The sequence below is a fragment of the Lathamus discolor genome, chromosome Z (assembly GCF_037157495.1).
Source record: "Lathamus discolor isolate bLatDis1 chromosome Z, bLatDis1.hap1, whole genome shotgun sequence".
NCBI classification, from domain to species: domain Eukaryota; kingdom Metazoa; phylum Chordata; class Aves; order Psittaciformes; family Psittacidae; genus Lathamus; species Lathamus discolor.
Genome location: NC_088909.1, coordinates 46822879 through 46843756, shown reverse-complemented (window position 1 = coordinate 46843756; position 20878 = coordinate 46822879). Strand labels below are relative to the sequence as shown.

The 20878-nt window shown below is 38.0% G+C and overlaps 1 protein-coding gene across 3 annotated transcripts in view; it reads left to right on the top strand.

The window, feature by feature from the left end:
• SNX24 (sorting nexin 24) overlaps nucleotides 1-20878 on the top strand; it is a 93314-nt gene that overhangs the window by 35787 nt on the left and 36649 nt on the right. For all 3 annotated transcript variants that reach the window (XM_065664063.1, XM_065664064.1, XM_065664065.1), the window contains 2 exons: nucleotides 10077-10160; nucleotides 17567-17671. In XM_065664063.1, coding sequence (XP_065520135.1) covers nucleotides 10077-10160; nucleotides 17567-17671 — 189 coding nt within the window. The remainder of the gene's footprint in view (nucleotides 1-10076; nucleotides 10161-17566; nucleotides 17672-20878) is intronic.

Here is a 20878-nt window from a genome sequence, read left to right as displayed (position 1 = left end):
TTCTAAAAATATTTTCTGTCTGAATCACATACGTGGTATGAAAAATCTAAGCTCAAAAATTAAAGGTTGGCAAAACTATAGGTAACTGAGAACAGTCTTTTAATGGAAAATATTAGATTATTATAATTATTCCTAATGCTGCCATTAACTTATAATATGTTTTATTAAATTAGCTCCATCTCAGGTCCTCTTCAAATGTTATTGAGATGTTAATTAAAAATAGTAGTGTGTGTGAGCTGAAGTATGAAACAGGAAGGATATAAGATAAATGTCCTTTAGTTACCCATTTAGATTTCTTACCTGTGAAAATGTATGTAGGTGAAAGAAACGATAAGTAGGGACAGAGGCTGCACAGAAAGATGAGCAACTGCTGCGGCGGTTGAAGATAAGATGGCACCTTATACACATATAGGATAAGTCAAGTTGCATTTTTTCTGCACTGTAAATAGAGAAATGGCACTTTCTATAAATACATAAAAGAATCAACTTTCAATGCAACTAAGAACTGAAAGTAAAGTGAAGTTTACGTTCTTTCTGCAGGGAGGCACTGGAGACTCACAATAATAGGGCCTCTGTAACAAAAACCGCATTTGAATAAGTTGTTTATGGCAATGTTTTTGTGAATAGAAAGGACAAAAGTTTTATATGCATTACAGAAGGTTAGAAGCAGGAAAATGCTGAGATTTGGTAAGGTTTGCATAGGGGAGCGGAGTTTTCAGTAAGTTCATAGTAGGGCAGAAAGAAAGTTTGAAGCCTCAGGATGAGGGAAGGAGTGATATCTGTGACAGTATTGCATTGTGTCTGTAGAGACGTTATTACTATTATTATTATTTTATTATTTTTGATAGTACTTTTGAATTGTCCAATTGAATTTAGAGGTTTAAATAGGGGAATTGGTTGTTATCTGCAGGTGATGAACATCCAGAGTTTTCTGGTAGAGTTAATAAAGATTTCTTTTTCACCCAAGAACCAGGATATGAAATGTGACTCTCAAATTCCAGCTAAAAATTAGTATATAGATATTATTTCTTCATTGTGCTGTATTTAGGAATCTGGAAGCTTTTTTTACTGAAGTCTTCAAGCCAGGTTAGTTCTTCAGCAGCCTGTGCTTGGCTGTTTCTAAATTTTTCTTCTTTGAGGAAAAAACAGTCACAGATTTTTAGACTTGTCAATGCTATTTTTTGACTCTGATGCGTCTAGTTAACGAAGAGACTGGCATACTGGGTTGTCTTCAGTTCAAGTGACAGTCAGCAATTAAACATTTAGCACAATTTTCAATCATCCGTTGCCTGTCACTTTGTTTGCAGTATGCATGTTTTTATCTTCACGTTGCCATCATCACACTCGATTCATAACTTATTTAAAATCTTTATGAAATGTGTTGGATACATAATACTTTATCTGCCTGAATATGTGTGCAGGCATGTAATTACTTGATGTTTGCCTCACTGCCTTCCAAGTGATTGAGAGGCTAGTTGCAAATTAACATAATTCTCATTGAATCAATTTTAATTGTCTTTCAAATGATAAATATTTAATTGTACAACCAGTTCTGATAGGTTATTCAATCTCATATTGCAAAATTGCTAATAGGAAACTTTATATATTATCCTGGATATTGGTTTATGTTAGTATTTCTACTGCCTTTGAACTTATACAATATGTCGATGTAGTCTCCATAAGGGGCTTAGATGTTTCCTTTTCTCAGACGTGTTTGAGTCAAATTCGGTGCTGCCTTAGCTTTTCCACTAAGGCAAATGCAGTTCTCCTTAAAACTCTGCAATTCAGGCCCTTGTGTTTTATTTAGTAACTCTAAGGAAATAAAATTGAGAAATACTTTTTCTCTTCCCCTAGTACGTTGTGCTCAAGTCAAATGTGAGCCCTGCATCCCTCTGAACTTCACACTCACACTTGCTTCTTTCTGTGGGACACCTGCGCTTCACTTACTGCAGCTCCCGTAGATACACCTGATTAGAGCCAGGCTGGCTCCATTGGCACTGAACGTTGTCCAGGCTTCGACACCAGTTTTGCATCTTATGCTACCCACCCTGCTGCTACTGCTATACTGCCAGCAGTACCCGAAATAGTTTAAATCTGGTTTAGGAATATCTGCATTCACTGTGGCCACTAAGCCAACTAATGCCAATGCTTAAATGAAGGGTCTTTGCTAAGCTGCACAGATGTTTAGAAAGGCAACATCTTTGACTACTTTCTCTACCACTCTTGAAACATGGTTCAGATGAACTACTTAAGTTGACAGGTAAAGTGCAGCAGAGACTTCTCAGGTGGGTTACTGCAGAGACCCTAATAAGAAAAGATGCAAGCTGGCTATGTGGTATTTCTTACCCCTTTACTCACTATGAAGAATATGGAGCTGATTTTAATAGCTTGTGTATAATGTAATGTGGCAAAATACTGTTGTGTTTCGTGTTCATATGTGTTTAGTTAGTCACTAGCAGAGAAAAAAGCTAAATTCACATACCATGGAATATAAGACATGCCAGGTCCTTTGAAGTGTAGTGCTTATCACGCTGCTGTGCGTATACTATTTTAATGTGTTCTTTGACACATATTTGACATTTTTGTTTCTAAACAAAACATCTGTGCTTTGGAAGTCTAAGGTGACCCAGGCGTTCTCCAGACAGCAAATATAAGTGTAAGCAAAACGATACAGTTTTAAACTTTCTAGAAGTAAACTTGGTCTTGTGTCTAGTCTCTCAATAAAAGGAGTTTTTTGGAGCTATTTAGCTGCAAGTGGGGGTACTTTCATTGTCATTGGGAATTGCATCCTGCCTTGGGAAGTGGAAGGACTCCATAGAATCCAAATAGCAAAGGATTTTGTGACAAAATGGAAGAGCCCTTATGTTTCATCAAACTTAGACATTTCATGTAAATACTTTCACCATCAGTTATTTTTTTGCAATATTCAAGTGTTTTATCCCAATATACTATTTATATTGGAAAGTTAATCTTTTCCATAAAAAGGTGCATGGTTATTCTATTAGTAGAACCCTTCCTATAAGAGACATTGGGAAGATCCGGGTGTACAAATAGAGCAGAGCAGGCTAATTTTTTTGTTTGTGTGACTGTAGGCATTAGCATTTGTTAGGAATTTTCTCCTTATTCAGTAAAAGATCGACACATTTTTCCTCGAGTTTGATTCTAAGGATGTTAGCCAAATGGAGGACCGCAGTGCCAATGAAGTTTTAAAAGGGTGTCACCTGTGTAACAGTTGTGCTCTTCAGGGCTAATAAAGAAAACTATCAAAAGCAAGTCAGATCTTGTAGCTTCTTGGTTAGGTTACAAATTAGGTTTCCATAGTCAGTGTTTCTCTGGCAAGGGAGAGGCTTGGAAAGCCAAGTTATTTTTCAGGAAATGACAGAGAAGTTCCTATGGGATTTTATGAACCATGTGTTTGGAAAAGATTGGTTTAAAGAGAGTTGAAAAAATCAGAAAACTACTTAGTCTTATATGTCAGCTACTCTTTCATTCAACAGTGACAGCTCCGTAGAAGCCTCCCTCAAGCTTCCCATGTTGTAGGGATTACAATACTGTCCCACTGGGTTGCAGTCTAATTTGTTTTACTACCTCTTCCTCTAAACCCTAGGAAATATGACATGCACTTCTCAAAGGCCGTCTTCAGAAAGAATACCCCCAAGTCCTATGCATGCCTTTTGCATGTAATTCCTACCAACACTGTGCCATTCATGGAGGAGGACCATGCTGCAAAAGTGCATAGGAGAAGGAGTATCCTTGATTATTTTGTAGTATTGCTGGGAAAGACAAACTGCATGCTGAAAGGTTCTTAAAAAGACTGTAGTCTTATTTAGATAGCTGCTTAGCTGCTTGTACAAGTAACACTGGTGTTAGTGAAGAGACAGCTTTTTCAGTAAATAAATGGCTGAAGGTTACATAAAATTAGTAAAGAGGCATCTTATTTTAGTAATGAATATCCAAATTACATTGCAGTAACAGATTTAACAGGAGTTAGTGAAACAACATATTTGTCCTCTCAATGGGTTTATGTCACAGTAGAAAATCTATTTATTGTAATACAAAAATAGTAGGGCTGCTTCTAGGAGAGGTCAGGTAACTGCTTCACACATGCTACAGCTGTTGGGAATACTCTCTAGAAGTCCTGTAGTGAACATTTCACTTCTCTGACATGGTCTCCTTCACAGACCTGAGAAAGCAGGTCATAGTTGCATAGTGCTAAGCCTTGATTTCCATATTTAATATGGACTTCTTGTGCTGTAACTTAATATTGTACGTTTGTAATTGGGACTAAGTGAAACAGTCTGATTTTGTATAACGGACATGACACAGCTTGGGCTGGGGGAGGGGGCTGTTTGTGGGTCTTAACCAAATTTTGAGTTGGCTTCAGGTATGGGAAGTACATCTTGCAATGGGTAATGTAATGGATATGAATTTCTTAGGGGCCCTTCTGTAAAAGTGAAAAGAAACACTTGTTCTGAGTAGAGCTGTCCTGTTGGAGGTCGAAGCACAAGCACAAGCAGTTGCCCAGGCCAGCTGGGAGGTGGAGGTAGCTGTGGACCCACTGCCTGCCTGTGAGGACCAGTGCTCCAAATGACTGCGGTAGCCACGTTGCCCCTCTGCAGCTCCTGTTTTCTGCCTCCTCTTGTGGCCATCAGGAAAAAGGATGTACGTGTGAGGGCTGCTGCTAGGGAGGATGGGTGACTGTCAGCTCTGATCCTGTTCAGCCTCCCCGCCATCTAGCACTCTGATTACTTTCAGTTTCTAATACCCAATGTTTCTCTTTTGCTTTGCTGTCTCTTACAGCCATTTTTTATCCCTCCTCAGGGCCTCAGCAAAGCCGAATGGAGCAAACAGGGGTCTTGAGAGGTGTTCTGCATTTTTCTTTGCTGCGCTTCTGTTTGTTTCCTAGTTCCATAGCAGGAAGGGGACATTTTTCTTATGGGAAGATCATGGAGGAGCTTGTGTAGGGGCTGCGCCTGTAGAGTGGGGAGAGCAATTGCTATAGAGAGGAGGCAAAGATCTGACTATAAGCAATTTACCTATGGCACAGAAGGCCTTAAGTCTCAGCAAGAGGTCATGGTGGTGATTAATTCAAAGTAGAATGGGGGAGATGTCCCAGAGTAAACAGCAGATGCAAGACAGGGAAGTGCCAGAACTTGCGAGAATGTGGTTTGAGAGAAAAAGGGAGATTTCCCTCACTACATGCCTCCATGATCCATGTCGGCCTGTCTCTGCGCCTTTGAGCTGCCCTGTGCCCACTACAGAACTGAGTTTTGCTACTCCCCCTTCCAAAGTATGAAGTCAGAATAAGTTAATTTGTTTTCATTTGGGGGATAGCGAGATCCAGTTTTATCAAGGCTGCTCTGAAGTTTGAGTTGGCTCCAAATGCTGTCCTTGTCTCCGCCTCTGCTGTGGAGGGCTGAAGTATGGAGCATTGCCATGAGGCACTTACACCCCTGATATACCGAATCGCTGCTATAGCTACATGCAGCTCTGGTTACCACCACCCCCCAAGTGCTCTTGCTGATTCTGTGGAATATTATTTTCCCCTGGATCAGTTGGGTGGGAATAGGTTTAAAGTCATCTTTTGATCTCTACTATATGCCATAGTCTTGTTCCAGTTATACAACAACTGAGACAGAAAATGTGCCATTGTCTGTACAATAATGAAACACTGAACACATGGAACTCTGATTAGTGTTTCATGGACCGTAGCTGTCATTTCATTTGCTCTGGAATTCCTTTCATACAGCCATGACAAAGGTTTAAGGTTGAGTTTCTTGACACTTCGAATGCATTAGCTGTTCCTCAGACAAAAGCCTGTCAACCATACTGAAGCATCTAAAGGGATGTATTTATTTCTGAGAGTAATAATTTAGATAAAATTAGTGTTATTAAGCTTGGTCTTGAGAGAGAAAAGCGCAGTACTAGATTTTTGTGGGGTTTTATTTCCTGATGAATGTTAGCCAAGTGTATCTGTTTTTTGTAAATTTCTCTTTTTCTGCTTCTGGTTTTTGTTTCTCCTCATTCTAAACAAGGCTGCCCATTTCTCAATTGTGATTTTTCAGAAATTGATATATTTTGGAATTAATTTTTCCATGTAAAAATATACACAATATGATATTAATTTACCATAATTGTAAACTGTGTAGTTAATGTATTTTCCATGAGTGAGTATAAAAGTGCGATCTGTGTATTTCTTATATAATAGAAAACCAAACTGGGAAGTTACTATTCTTGTTAAGTTTTCTCCCTACTCGTAGTCATGTTTGTCATTCTTGTCTGGGTTTTGTTGAACCAATCATTCTGGGGTTTTTGAGACAAAATTGCTAAAGCTGCCTGTTTTCACATCAAATTAGCAGTTAAGAGATGTCCTTTTATATCTAGTGTAAGCATTTGACATAGGTAAGAGCTGAAGGAGGGCAGTATCAGAGTTATTTAAAGAACCGAAGGAGGACAGTATTAATGTTATTTACCACAGAGTTCTTGAAGTACACTTAAGACATTGGTGGGCTTACAGGAAAGCATGGGTAGTTTTTAAATGTAAAATCATATAAATATGACATACTGGTTCCTGTTTTGTTCCATTTGTGCTTTTTGTCTTGGAAATTCAAAGTGATATAGTAGCAATTGTTTGCACACACATAATCCAGAGTAGTTACTACATTGTGCTGTCCAATTTCTGCAGCAAGAAATGTAAGTGTTCTTGTAAATAATGAAAAAGGATCATTAAGGTAAGAGGTTTACTAATGATCAAAAGCCAATGAATTTGAGAAATGGTAAAATTAGGCATATTTGCTAACAATAACAAATGAAGAAAATGGTTTCCAAGATCTGAACAGAATCTGTATCATTGGAACAAAGTGGAAGCAAAGAAGTAAGACAAAAAATTTGGGGGTTTCTTATTGGACTTTTTAAAAATCATATGTAAATCTGTTTTGTAGTTGGACCTGAAAGTTTTTACCATAGGAATTTTTCTTGAAGAGTTTCCTTCACAGGTTTGATGGTTATGAATTACAGTGGCAGATCTGAAATTCCTCTAGGCAAAATATCAATGTTATTCATATTGATATCTGAAGGTGTTTGTCCCATACTTCATTTATGTGGGTTAAACTCTGGCATTGTGCAGATATCTTCAGTAACTGTTCTGACAGCAACCAAGACGGGTGTGACATTTCTACTTTAAGAGTACTCATAAAGAGTTTTTTAGTTGGTGTCTTTATACCTATGGTCCCTTGTATCCAAGTCAGGATGAACTGCAAATCTTTCAATGTAGTGTAATTTCTGGTATTTCAGTGACTATTGGAAAAGCATTTTACTTGTCTTATTCGGTGATTAATTGTTGCATTTTTCATTTAACTAACTGTCACTTATAAAAAGTTGTAGGTCTTTTCAGAGTTATCTGTTCATAGAACATGAACATTTTTACAAGAAAAGTAATTTCCTTGCAGTGTTGCATTTTTTCCCCCATAGTTCTTCCATCTTTATTTTGGCACTTTCATCTGTGTTCACCAGTTTCCTTACATTGTTTTTCTGTCAAGGCCTGCAATTGCTCAGTTAAATTTGTGTGAGATTTGTCTATAGCTATTTTGAATCCATGAAGAGATCCTATCTCTCTCATAAACTAATGTATCTTTCTGTCTTTCACACAAAGCCATGTTATTATATTAAATAGTGACGCAGAAACTCACTTCTGTGCTTTTAGTTTGCTCTTGTGAATTGTGATCTGGTAAACAGGAGGCAAACCTAGAATTTATGCTATCTGAATAAAGTCATTTAATAATATGAAGTTCATAAACACAATATGTGTTATCTCACTTACTTGCATTTCTGGGTTTTAAGTTGCTTTATAAATCAATTCAATGTTTAGATTTACATTAAATGAAAATATTTGCAGAATGTCCACATATATTTCTGAAACACAGGTGCCACAGTAAGTAGATTAGAAGTGCCATCTGAAGGGTTTTGTTTTCAGACAGTAATTTTCAACTTCATGCATAGCAGATCTGTTGTTTAGCTTTGTAAATTTTAGATGGCTGCTAAAGCTGGATCCAAGAGCTTTGGATGGTAGGAGGCAAACTTAAAGTTTCTATATTGTCATAGGCATTTGAGGGTGGAAAAATAGCAGATTTGTGGGTTTGGAAATTATGCCACTGTGCTTGGGAAACTGTGGTTCTCTTTTCTTGTGTCTCCTGTGAAAGTGACAGCCAAATATATCCTTTAGTGTCGTGTTGTTAGCAAAAATTATAAAACAGTAATTAAAACTTTTCTAAGATGAAAAAGGAGAATGAATAAGTGCTGCATATTTTTTCAGTGTTCTGTCGCCAGTTCTGTAGGTCCTTAATCAGTGATGAAACACAGAACAGATACATGCTTTGAAAAGAAGGTCCACAGAGAGATTTATATTTAATTTCTTCTGTATATCCAGCTATTCTACTTTAAAAAATGTCAGGTTTACAGTCTTCAGAGAGAGACATTTCTCCAAGGTTGCACATATATGACTAAAATCAGAATGGGACTGTGCAAGCCAAGCCATGATTCAGAAGAAAGTTACCTGTCAAGGGAGTGTTTATAGCTGAGGCAGGAGCCCCTTGCGCTTCCCTAAATTGCTTGGCAAACCCTGTAGCCAACAGAAGTGCTAAACTAACAGTGGTGTAGTGGCATTTAGCTGACTGAGTTGTAAGAATTATGAGTTGCTCATAATTCCTGGAGATTTAATTTCAAGTTAATTCAGAATTGTTGTAACACCTTAACTAGTGACTCATCGTCACTTCTAATGTAACTAGTTTTATATTCTGTTATCAATTCTTCCCACTAAGATAACTTGAAACTCCCTCAGTGCAGTAGCTTTCATGTGCAATCCAAAGCATTTTGTTCCTTGCAGAACTACTTTTTTTATACAGTGTGTGGAATATAAGATGTAAATCATATTTTCATCTCATATAATTAGGATTAAGTCCAACTGAAGAAAAAAAGTCTACATTGATTTTTGTTTGCATGTGATTCTCTTTACAACTCAGAACTTACAACATATTCCTTAGGGTCCCCTGGAGTTTATTCATGTGTAGAGGAAAATTGTTTAATAGCCAATAGCTGTTCTCCCAAAATAGGCTAAATAGATTAACAGAAAGGCAGGGGAAACAGTGCCCCCAAATAAGGTCATCTGGTCACAGTGATTAGGACACAGAAGGAGTTGTTTTCAAAGAGGTAGAATGTAGCACAAATTATTGCAAGGATCTGAACTAATTTTGGTAATGTAAACATTGGTGTGAAATAACTGCAGTCCCATCCTTACTGCATTCAAACAAAAGTCTGATGCATTTCAGACTGGATTTAATAAAATGCTGTTTCTAATGTGGTTTGGCTAGCCAGTGAAAACCATAGGATTTTGACCTGTTTGAAAGGTTCTAGTGGACAATACAAAGTGTTTATCCAGCTGGGCATGTTGTGACAGAAACAGGCATAAACACTGTTTGCAATTTGAAACAACTTTTTATTTAGCCTAAGTTTTGATGTAATCATGTGTCCTGAACATTGTCTCTAATTGGCCTGTAAATAATTATTTCCAGTATTTTCTGAGCAAAACAGGAAACAAGTCCTAGATAGACCAGGCACCTTTTCTGTATTGCTTTTCTGCTGATTTTGCCTTTATTTAATAGACAGTGTTTTCTTGAGCACTTCAAAATATTTCTCATCACTTGCCCTCAGAACTGACCCAGTGACCTGAGAATCTAGGAAATGTCATGTTAGTGACTACTAATTAGTGGACCCGGAGAGGATCTTCTCCTGGCCTTTCAACCTTGCAGAGGCAGCAACAAAAGCTGTCACATGTATCATACAAAGAAAACAAGCATTTGCCATATTTGGGAGTTTGTTCTGGGTTTTTTTCCTATGGTGTAGATGGTAGCACAAGCTCTGTTGAGACTGTAGATTAATATATTCGGAGGAAATAAACCAACAGTAGAACATTTGCATTTATTTCTCCTTTTCCATGCTTAACCTACTTCTGTTACCCAGTTCTTACTCAACATGTCTGTGCAAGTAACATTAATCTCTGTTTTATTATTTATACTTTTCAGGTGTTTAAAATAGAGGTGCTTATGAGTGGAAGGAAACATTTTGTGGAGAAGAGGTATAGTGAATTCCATGCACTTCATAAAAAGGTAGTAATTTTCTTTTTAAGATGTAACTTTGTTTTGCCTTAGTTGTGATGTTTTCCTTTCTCAAAATTGTTACTGTATATGGTTTATCTTAAATACATCTTGTGATTCATGTATGTGGAAATGAGTTCCCAACTAACTCGGATTCTTCTTTCTGTGGAGGGGAGTGATGACTTCTCACATGTTACTAACTCGCCTTTTTTATTACTGTTTACATGTTGTATTGCTAAAATGCTGTCTGTAGTATGCTTTTTTTTCTTCTTGTAAAGCCACAAAATAAGACATATTCCTATAGCAAATAAATATGTTACTTGGTTTTATTCATTTAGGCAAATAACTTGTTAGTTCTTTACATTATGTTGCTAACCTGCTATATATAAAGCTGAAAAAGCAACTTGTATACACCAGAAACTAGACATGAAAAAGACTGAGTTCACTCTGCTGTTCTTCATATAATGAATGTGTTATAATATATAAGATATCTGATAACCTTGTCTCCTGAATCATTGTAATAATGTGTAACGAGGAACTCAGTACTTTCAAGTCTGGTTATCCACTAATTGTTCAGCTGAAAGGCTTGTGGAGGCCAAGTGTCATGAAGGAAAATTATGGAAAAGAATTACAGCCTATTGCCAGAGGTGGACTGCAATAAAGAGCTTCAGTCCTTCATTCCTAGGACCTGAGTCACCTGGGCATCTGTTGGTTTGTAGCTCTCAACGGCGATGGGGTTGTGCACACTCAGCTGCTTTGACTGATACTGCTTGCCTTAAGTATGGAAAAGCTTCTCTGCAAGTGACAGAGAAGAGCACAGGAGTTTACAGCTCCTGCCACTGCAGTGTCAGAGGAGCTTACACACCAGCATGTATGCTGGTGGTCCTGAATCAGCTTAGGGATGACCTCATTCAGGGAAGAAACATTATACTGGTGGAAGACAGGATGGCTTTACCAGCCATATATGGGTTATGGATATAAGCAAGCTCATGTCAACAAAAGGAAACTATTAAACCATCAGTTTGTTGGCCCTCAAAAGTCCAAAAGTACATTTTGCTTACCTGAACTGTAATTAAGATGTGCAAGTATTTCTTGCCTTTTTCTTCTTGGCCCAGTTAATGTATCAGCTGCCACTTTTTAATATTTCCTTGTTTATTGTTTTAATTCAGATGTTTCTCAGATATTTTCCCCCTTGTATTCACATTGAATATGATACCTCATGAGCAGCAGTGTCAGAATCAGTGGTACAACTTGCCCACCAGCAAGCCTTGCAATACACGTGTGCTTTATTTTACATTTCAGACTGATACTGCAATTGAAAGCAAAGCAGGTGAGCAGAGATTATACAACTAAGTTAGGAAGCATTTTGAAAGGAAAATCAGGATTTATATGCTTAAAATGCACCCTGCCCATGATTAGAATAGAGTATTTTCAGTTGCCAGGGACCTACAAGGATCATATAGTCCAACTGCCTGACCCCTTCAGGGCTGACCAAAAGTTAACACATGTTATAAAGGGCTTATGAGTCCAAATGAGTCTAAAACACTGATACACTTGATACATCAACCACCTCTCCAGGAAGCCTGTTCCTCTGTTTCAGCACCCTCTCATGAAAGAAGTGCTGCCTAATATTGAGTCTGAGCCTTCCATAATGCAACTTTGAGCCATTCCAATATGTCCTGGCACTGGGTACTACGGGTCAGAGCTCAGCACCTCTACTCTCCACTTCTCCTCCTCAGGAAGCTGTGGAGAGCAGTGAGGTTACCCCTTAGCCTCCTTGTCTCCAAACTAGACAAACCCAGAGCCCACAGCCTTCCATCCCCTTCACTGCTTTGTTGCCTTTCTCTGGACACATTCAAGGACCACATCCTTCAGCTGTGGGGCCAGAGCTGCACACATTACTCAGGGTGACGCAGCACCATCACTGAATCAGAACTTGGCTATTGGATTAAAAAGTTATTGAAGGATGAACAAGGAGTCTGGATATGTTGTGTGGCTCCGTAAGTTTATTCTTCACAATGAAAATTTCTAAAAATAAAACTTCACATTTTTATGTAAAAAATAAAATTGGGTAATTAAAATTGCAGGAGCAATTAGAACTGGAATGGAGTATTCCCCCCCCCCACACCCTTTATTATGGCAGGCAGTGTAAATTATAAATGATGAGCTGTAAAGCACAAGCTGAGAAACAAGGAGTGTTTGTGTTTGTATAGCACCTTTAACATTTAAAGAGTCTTAAATAAGTTTGTCTATATCCCCACATGGAAAAAGCATTTCTTGCTTGTATTACTGTGAGCAATAAGACATGATCTAGTTTTCAAGGCCAGGCTGGACAGGGCTTTGAGCAACCTGGCCTAGTGGAAGGTATCCCTGCCCATGGCAGAGGGTTGCAACTGGATGATCTTTAAAGTCTCTTCCAATCCAAACGTTCAGTGATTCTATGAATACAGCAGGATAATCACCTATTTTGATGAGTTGGCCATGCTGTGTGTGATGTGCACCACGATGGGGTTTGCCCTCTTGGCTGTCAGGGCACACTGCTGACTGACACTGAGCTGTTGTCAACCAGCTTCCCAGATCACTTCCTGCAGGGCTGCTCCACAACCGCTCCTCTCCCAGTTTATACTTGTACCCGTTATTACTCCATTCCAGGTGCAGATTCTGGCATTTAGACTTGTTAAATTTCATCCCATGAATCATTGCCCAGGACTCAAATCTGGCTAGATCCCTCTGTAAGACCTGTTGTCCCTCGAGAGTCAACAGCACCTCCCAGTTTGCCATCATCAGCAAACTTGCTAATGGTGCGTTCCAATCCTGCATCCAGATCATTGATAAAAATATTGAACAGAACTGTTCCCAGAATTGAGCCCTGGGGAACACTGCTGGTGATCAGCTGTCAGCCAGATGTAGCCCCATTTGCTACAAATCTTTGAGCTCTTCACTTCAGCCAGTTCTTCACCCAGCATATCGTAAACCTGCTCATTTCACAGCTAGACAACTTGTCCAGAAGGATGCTGTGAGGGGACAGTATCAAAAACCTAACATCCAGAAAAGCTACATACACTGCCTTCCTTTCACCTGCTAGGTCGATGACCTTATCAGAGTTGGGCTTGTTCAGCCTGAAGAAGAGAAAACTCTGGGGAGACCTTATAGGAGCTTTCCAATACCTTAAGGGGGCCTGCAAGAAGAAGGACTTTCTACAAGGGCATGTAGTGATGGAAAAGGGGGAATGGCTTTAAGCTGACAGAGGGGAAATTCAAATTAGACATTAGGAAGAAATTCTTCCCTGTGAGAGCAGTGAGGCCTTGGCACAGGTTGCCCAGGGAAGCTGTGGCTGCCCTGTCCCTGGCAGTGTTCAAGGCCAGGTTGGATGGGGCTTGGAGCGGCCTGGTCCATCAGGCCCCAGGGACTTGTGAGCATTCAGCTGTTACAGCTGGTCCCTTATAATTTCAGCATTCACAAATGGAAAGTCACTCTTCCCACACTTGTGGTCTTCCAACTCCAGGGACTGGGCAGCCCAAGGTCTGTCAGTATTCTTAAAGAATGAGGCAAAAAAAAAAAAAAAAAAAGGCATTGAATGCTTCTGCTTTTTCTTTTCCTTTTTCTTCTTCCTTTTGAAGTCTAATTTCACTGTAATTTCTGGAGATGCACAGGTACTCCACATGGAAGTCACAAATGATTGCAGTCTCACTCTCGGATTTGTCTCCTTGTACCCTGATTCCTTTGAGGTAACTTCCTTTGCAGAGATTTCTCCTTAAAACACCAGAAAAAACATAAATGATGTTCACTTTATCTCCAGAAAGAGCAGCAAAATAAACAGCAAAATAAACAAACTTGAAAACGAGTTATTCTAATGAGACACTTTGTACCACTCTTCAATTTATTCCATCTTACTCTTCATCCGCTTGTTGTCTGTTTATATTACTCTGCAAATTTGATAGTGACTTTTCTTTATTTGTTCCTTGTTCCTGGCAAAGCACCCAGCGTATTTTGCAACAATATACCTCTTTTCTTAAGTCTTGCTTTTTGAAGCTGTAGTAAAATTTCAGTAAACATGTTTGAACAGCTCATGCTCTGAACCTTTCTTAGTGCTTTCAGTGTTACAGAAATACTGGAAAAGCATTCTCAGGTAATATAGTATGCGATTTCACCCTTCTCTGTTTTGTGTTAGAGCAGAAAATCTCAATGCTCTTAAAAAAAGTAGGGTGTATATTTGAACAATTTTTATTGGAGAAGAATATTTTGCACTTGTATCTTGATTGTTCTTTGCGAACAATTTGTTCACATCTCATGACACTGTTTATAGTCAGGTCCAAATACCAGTTTGTTTTCAGCATGCTAATAAGGTATTTATTTTTTTGTTCCTCTCTTACTCATTAATTTAAAATGTAAGTTTCACTCCAAACTGCTGTGAGTCCGTGGTAGCTCGAAAGGTGTCTTTAGACTTGCTGTATGTTCAAGGTGCCCTTAGTGCTGGAGATACCTGTAGTGAGCTAGAGAAACAAAGCTTCCATAGAGAGCAACCATGATAGCAAATGGGAATAAAGGCTGAAAGGGAGATTTTACCTTTGGCCAGGGAAGGACATGCTCGTCTGGCATTGTTTTAAGGAAGGAGGACTCCAATGTTCATTTGAGAGATTACTTATTCATCAGAATGCCAATTAATGTTTTGATTATCTTTTTTATCTTTTTTTTTTTTTTTAATCAAAGCCATTTCCAAGAACACAGGTGAGTATTTCTCCTTCCTGGGTTCAACATTTTTTACATTCCAGTTGTGTAAAAAAAGTAAAGCCCCTCTTCTTCTGCCATCTGGCTGTAGTTGAAAAGGTTTAAAATCTTTCCCAGACTACACCGGGAGTACAGATTATTTCCTTGACAGAAACTCTCCACTGCTGTTGTTTTTTTGAAATAGTTTTCGTAGACTCTTACACTTTGCGCTGGTTATGAAAGGCAAACTGCGCCTTTCAAGCTGTGCACCATTCACATTACAATATTATATTCAAGTCTGAACAAAAGTTTTATTATTCTCTTATGGAGAGCTATTTAGAAAGAATTAAATTCTTTCTATATGTACAGAATAGTTAAAAATACAACCGTCTATTGCCTAATTATTTTTTATACTCTTCTTCCTTTACATTTTTAAATATTGGTAGTTCTTTTCAAGCACCAGAATGCTAGAAGGTGACAGCATTACAGCTGCAGATTTCACTTCAGTGAAATCTCTGAAAATCCTAAGCTCTTTGAATTCTGTCTTGCAAGTTACTTATAATTTTAGAATAATTACTGTACATTATAAATCACAATTGACTTCACAGTTGGACAGATAATTCTTTACTTGGTAATTTGTGCCATCTTTTAGTCTTGCAGGAAATAGAGACTACAGTATGTCAAATAGGCATGGGTTGGAAAGGACCTTAAGATCATCCAGTTCCAGCACCCCTGTCATGGGCAGGGACACCTCACACTAAACCATCCCACACAAGGCTCTGTCCAACCTGGCCTTAAATACCGCCGGGGATGGAGCATTCACAACCTCCCTGGGCAGCCCATTCCAGTGTCTCACCACCCTAACAGTAAAGAACTTCTTCCTTATATCCAGTCTAAACTTCTCCTGTTTAAGTTTTAACCCATTACCCCTTGTCGTATCACTACAGTCCCTAATGAAGAGTCCCTCCCCAGCATCCTTGTAGCCCCCCTTCAAATACTGGAAGGCTGCTATGAGGTCTCCACACAGCCTTCTCTTCTCCAGGCTGGACAGGCCCAACTTTCTCAGCCTGTCTTCCTACAGGAGGTGCTCCAGTCCCCTGATCATCCTCGTGGGTTTTTTGTAGGGACAGGTGTAAAGAAATACAGCTAATGCATACATTGATTTGCTCAATATTCTTTGACATTGTGGTACTTACTTTTTGCAATATATTATTTCAAGCATAAGAAAGTGGGCTTGTTTACTTCTACATCTGTAGAGCACATGCTTTATACCTACATGTTGTACATGTACTTGCATATTTATGCAAATGAGTTTTATGGTTTATGTAAGAGGGCCATCATCAGCTGGTGGTACCAGGCACAGAGCATTTACCCTGCAAGCGGTTAGGCTTTGGTGGACACTTGTTTTGTTTCAGATTTGTCTCCTCTCATCTGGAGCATTTTGCTTGTTACTCCTATGCAGGTGCTGTCATAGTTTGTAACAGCTGTGACCATAGTTCCTTCAACATACTCAACCAATTTAGATGTAAAAATTGGGGTTCATATTCTGGCTTTAAGATCAGTCAGTAAAAGTACATGGATTTGGGGTTTTGCTTTGGTGGGTTGTTTTCTCACTTCACGTTTAATTGTAATTTAGCACTGTTAAGAAATAAGCAAGTGGCAAAATGTTTCCAGAGCAATTGAGGTTTCCTTGCAGTAGCTTCATTACTTGTGATTGTAGAGACATTGATATGTTGGCACTGCTTTTTCCTATAGTGACATCTCAGCAAGCTCAAAAATGAAATGTAAATTCTCAGTCTCCCATGGGCATGCATGTCAAAGTCAATTTTGAGTTTCTTTCCATGCATTCTTTGCCTTAGATTTACTCAGGCAATAGCCAACAGAAAGAATGTCTGATGTCACCTTCTATTAAAATGCAATGAAGCCTATTTCAGTTATAATTTTTGTGCTGTAGTTTTGAGGAAAACATTAATATTTTCGTGTTTTGAAAAAATATATTGTTCCACCAAGCAGATTCTTAGTGTTCTCTGAATGCATGTTTGTGTCCATCTGTATGCAGTCATGTATTCATAGACACGTTTCTGTATATATCTATAAAACTTTCCTATGTAAATCTTTAGAAGAATAATTATGGAGAATTATTGGAAATACATTCAGTGGCAATCTCCCTATTTCTCAGTATATTAAACACAACTGTCAATCTGTTGGTGCAATTGGAGAACATGGATATTTTTTTCTCTTGATTGCCAGCTCTCCCGAGTTAGCACTCCTGTTTGTACTTCTTCCACCTGTTCATCATTGCCTAAATCCAGAGTTCCAGATTGTCACCATGTTTTGTCAGTGCACTTAGCAAAGTAATACCTAGGTATGCCGCAGTGACATTGTGAGGTATCATCCCAGGTTGACTAATGAGGAATTCATTTCAAGTGTTCTCATGTAGCTGTTGTCATTTTGTTTTAATGCAGTTAGTCACACCAAATTGTTAGTAGGGTTCCTCTTCACTGTCCAGGGCAGCTAGGCCTGGAGATTTGTAATGGCAACATGTAGGTATGAAGTCTTCTGTTACTACAGTGAGCTTATGGTGAGTAATTTCATTGCTGTGCTGTTGTATTTTATGCATTATTATTTTACATGTACTGCTTCATCTCTAACAGAAATCTTTTGTTTACTCTTATACTTTCTTTCTTGTCTGCATTTCTTTTCATTTGCAGCTCAAGAAATTCATAAGAACTCCAGAGATGCCTTCAAAGCATGTGAGAAACTGGGTCCCCAAAGTCCTGGAGCAGCGACGGCAAGGCTTGGAGTTGTACTTGCAGGTGAGACTCCTCTCAGCACTGTGAAAGTAAAATCAACATTTATTTTAAAAGTGGTGGAGTCCAAAACGTCTGAAGGTATAAAGTGGGATGTTTTTCTGACAGGCAATTTTAGAGGTGGGAAATGGATACAGCAATGATGATTAGCAAGCCTAGCAGCTGGAAGTCCAGACTGTTTGGCATTTTTGTCCCAAATTCATGCAAAAGCTTCTGACTGACTTTAGTGTACCTACTACTACCTTGTTTTCCTGTGCCTAAAATGGGGAAAATAATGTTATTGTTCTGACTGTACCAATGAAAAGTGTTGCAGAAGAGGTACGAGGAGGCTTTATTTAACTTAGCTCTATTTAGAGAGAGTAGGGAAGAATCAGCTCATCAAATTTATCTCTCTATTGTCATACCTGTATCTGAATTGTTCATCTAATTGAAATAGGCACCTGTCATCCTGTATTCATCTCAGCTGGTTTGGAAACTTGCATTTAAAGTCCCAGATTCTACCTATTTGAGTTCTGATTTTCCTACAGACTGTAAAAGGATTCTTCAGGAATGACTTAGACGTACAGACATCTAAATATACCAGCGATAAGTAACAGCCTTTTTTAATAAATGGAATTTCTACTCTCACCACGGTTGCTTTAAAAATCCCCTATGGTGTAGTTTCACAGCCATTTCTCTGGTGACAAAGTCAGATTAAGATGGTCCTCTAGGCATGTTCCCAGTTTACTGGACATTCAGTTATACTAATGCAAATGCTGTTTTATTGAGAGGGATCATAGAGATTACCTTAGTCAAAAAATAATTTTTGGAGGAAGACAAGACTGAAAATATTCTATTTATACTCAGAGTAGTAAAAATAATAAAAATTTCATAGATCTGGTTTATGACTTCATCTGCAATTGCAGTGGCACATCTGGAAGAATGGTGAAATGTAACACAATGGACAGTGAGTTTCATTCATAGAAAATCGATGGCAGCCTGCACTGCTCAGGAACGCCCCTCATTCTCAAAGAAGGTTTGTGAAAGAAAGCTGTTTAAGGAGGAGAATACTGGGACAGAATTACTTCTGGCATTAAAGTTTTAAAAGTAATTTGGAAATAAGGAGGAAAACACAGCTCAGATTTTGTTCTGAGACACAGGGACCAGTTCAGGCAACATAGTTTATTTTGCATTCTTAAATATTTAATTGGTATTGTTAAATGCAAAAATTTAATATTTTTTTCCTTCTTCCTCTGTGGTATTTATAGCATCTTTGATATCTAAAAATTACATTTATTGTGTGGGTGAAAAAACATTGCTGTTGGAGAGACTTTGGTTTTGAAAAGGAATATTGCCCTTTTGGTTTTGATGGCTATCAGCACAGCTTTCTCCATCATCAGTATGTTTCTCTGTTGCGGCCGTTTTCTGTGATTTTTTTTTTTCTGATTTTCATACAACTCTCTTTTGGAGCATATTGCTACTAAGGCACGGATTTCTGTTACGAGATTGATTTTCTTAAAAAGATACAGGGGTAAATCAGTTAGCACTTTATAATTGCTGATAAAATTTAAAATAACATCTCCCCCTACTGGAAGAGTCAATCAGCTCTTGGTCTTGTACACTCTGGTACGTTCAGTTGACCTTTTCCCTTTTCTATCACCATTGGCTATCATAGGAACATGCAATGGTTTATGTTGGGATTGATGGACATCATTTGATTAAAATATGACAAGCCTCTGAGTTATATCCATACTCATGTGCATACTAAATTAAAACAAAAGTAATTGAATTCTTGGCAAAGTCACTAATTTCTGATTCTGCTAGCAGAAAGCAGAACTAATCATCAGTAAAATTTTAACTTGTAAGATAATGAAGAACATGATTTTAGACAGTTAGAAGTTCATACTGATACACTTCAGTTATCAGGAGGTTTTTAATACTGCTGAGCATTTTCTAAGACACAATGTAGAAACATGGTACAATTTCAGAAGACATCATCAGTTTTTAACTTAACAATATGTATATAAAATATTGCAAACATATTTTCAGGTGATACTAATGAGAGTTAATCTGTAAGAGCAGTTTGGCTACTACCATCACTAGTCAGTTGTGATACTAGAGGCCAGCCATTTGTGCTACTTGTAAACTATTATGGAGTCAAGGTAGTCACTTTTTCAAAAAACAGCCAGAATGTCATGGAGAGATTAAGCATTTACACGGATGTTACACTCAGATATTTTTTTCTTATGCAATATGTATTCATTTCTCGTCATTGCACTTTGCACCTTGAAAGTCTGTACAGGCAAGAAGTAGCATGCCATGAAGATTGTAGTCAAATACAGAGCTGTATCTGACATGGTCTAATCACACTGGGTTATTAATTTATTTTTGATGAAGTAGTCTTCTATAGTTAAATGTAGATAAAAATGATATGAAATTAGAATAGTAAAATCAGTCTGTACCAAGTAATAAAGAGGGCAAGAATCTCCCCTGTTTGAGTTGCAGGGTGCTGCACTTGCAAGTACCTTGTTAGCTCTTTGTGACTTTTTCATAATGAAATCTCCCTCTTAGATCCTTTAGCACAGGTGGTTTGTTTCTTGGAGTGGAAAGACAGGAGCTCAGAAACACTTAATTATGTCTTTCTGAGGAATACCAAAATTGTGAATAAGTAAAATATTAAATGATGAGATAAAAATAGTAATTTTCTTCAATTTATCAGTATACACTGTTGGCTAATATTCATCAGACAGCTTACTTTTCTTTTGTTCTTGAAAAGTTGAGTGGGAAATTTTTTTGTTGTAATAAGACCAATTTTCATTGAATTGTGAAATAATGATTTAGCTATATTATTTTTAAGTTACTTTCATATTTTACAAGTTTGACCCAAATTCACAACTTTTGGTTTTAATACTGTGAAACAGTTGACTATTAAACACTAATATGCATAGTAATTCAACTGCACATATAATAATAATACAGAGCCCTTGCACATACTGAGAACAACTGATTGACAAGAAGAAAGGTGATTATGTTTAATTTATTAATGAGGAAACAGATGCAAAGATAAGTGAATGGCAGAGTGCGGCCCCAAACATTCAAGCAGATTAGTATGAAGCAATAAAATATTGCTTCTCTGCCGATTCGTGGTAACTGTCTCTGTCCATGATCTTAACCTACAGCGCAGAGGGCTTGAGCTGGTTTAGTCTTTGCTGAATAAAAAAAACGCCTGTTACT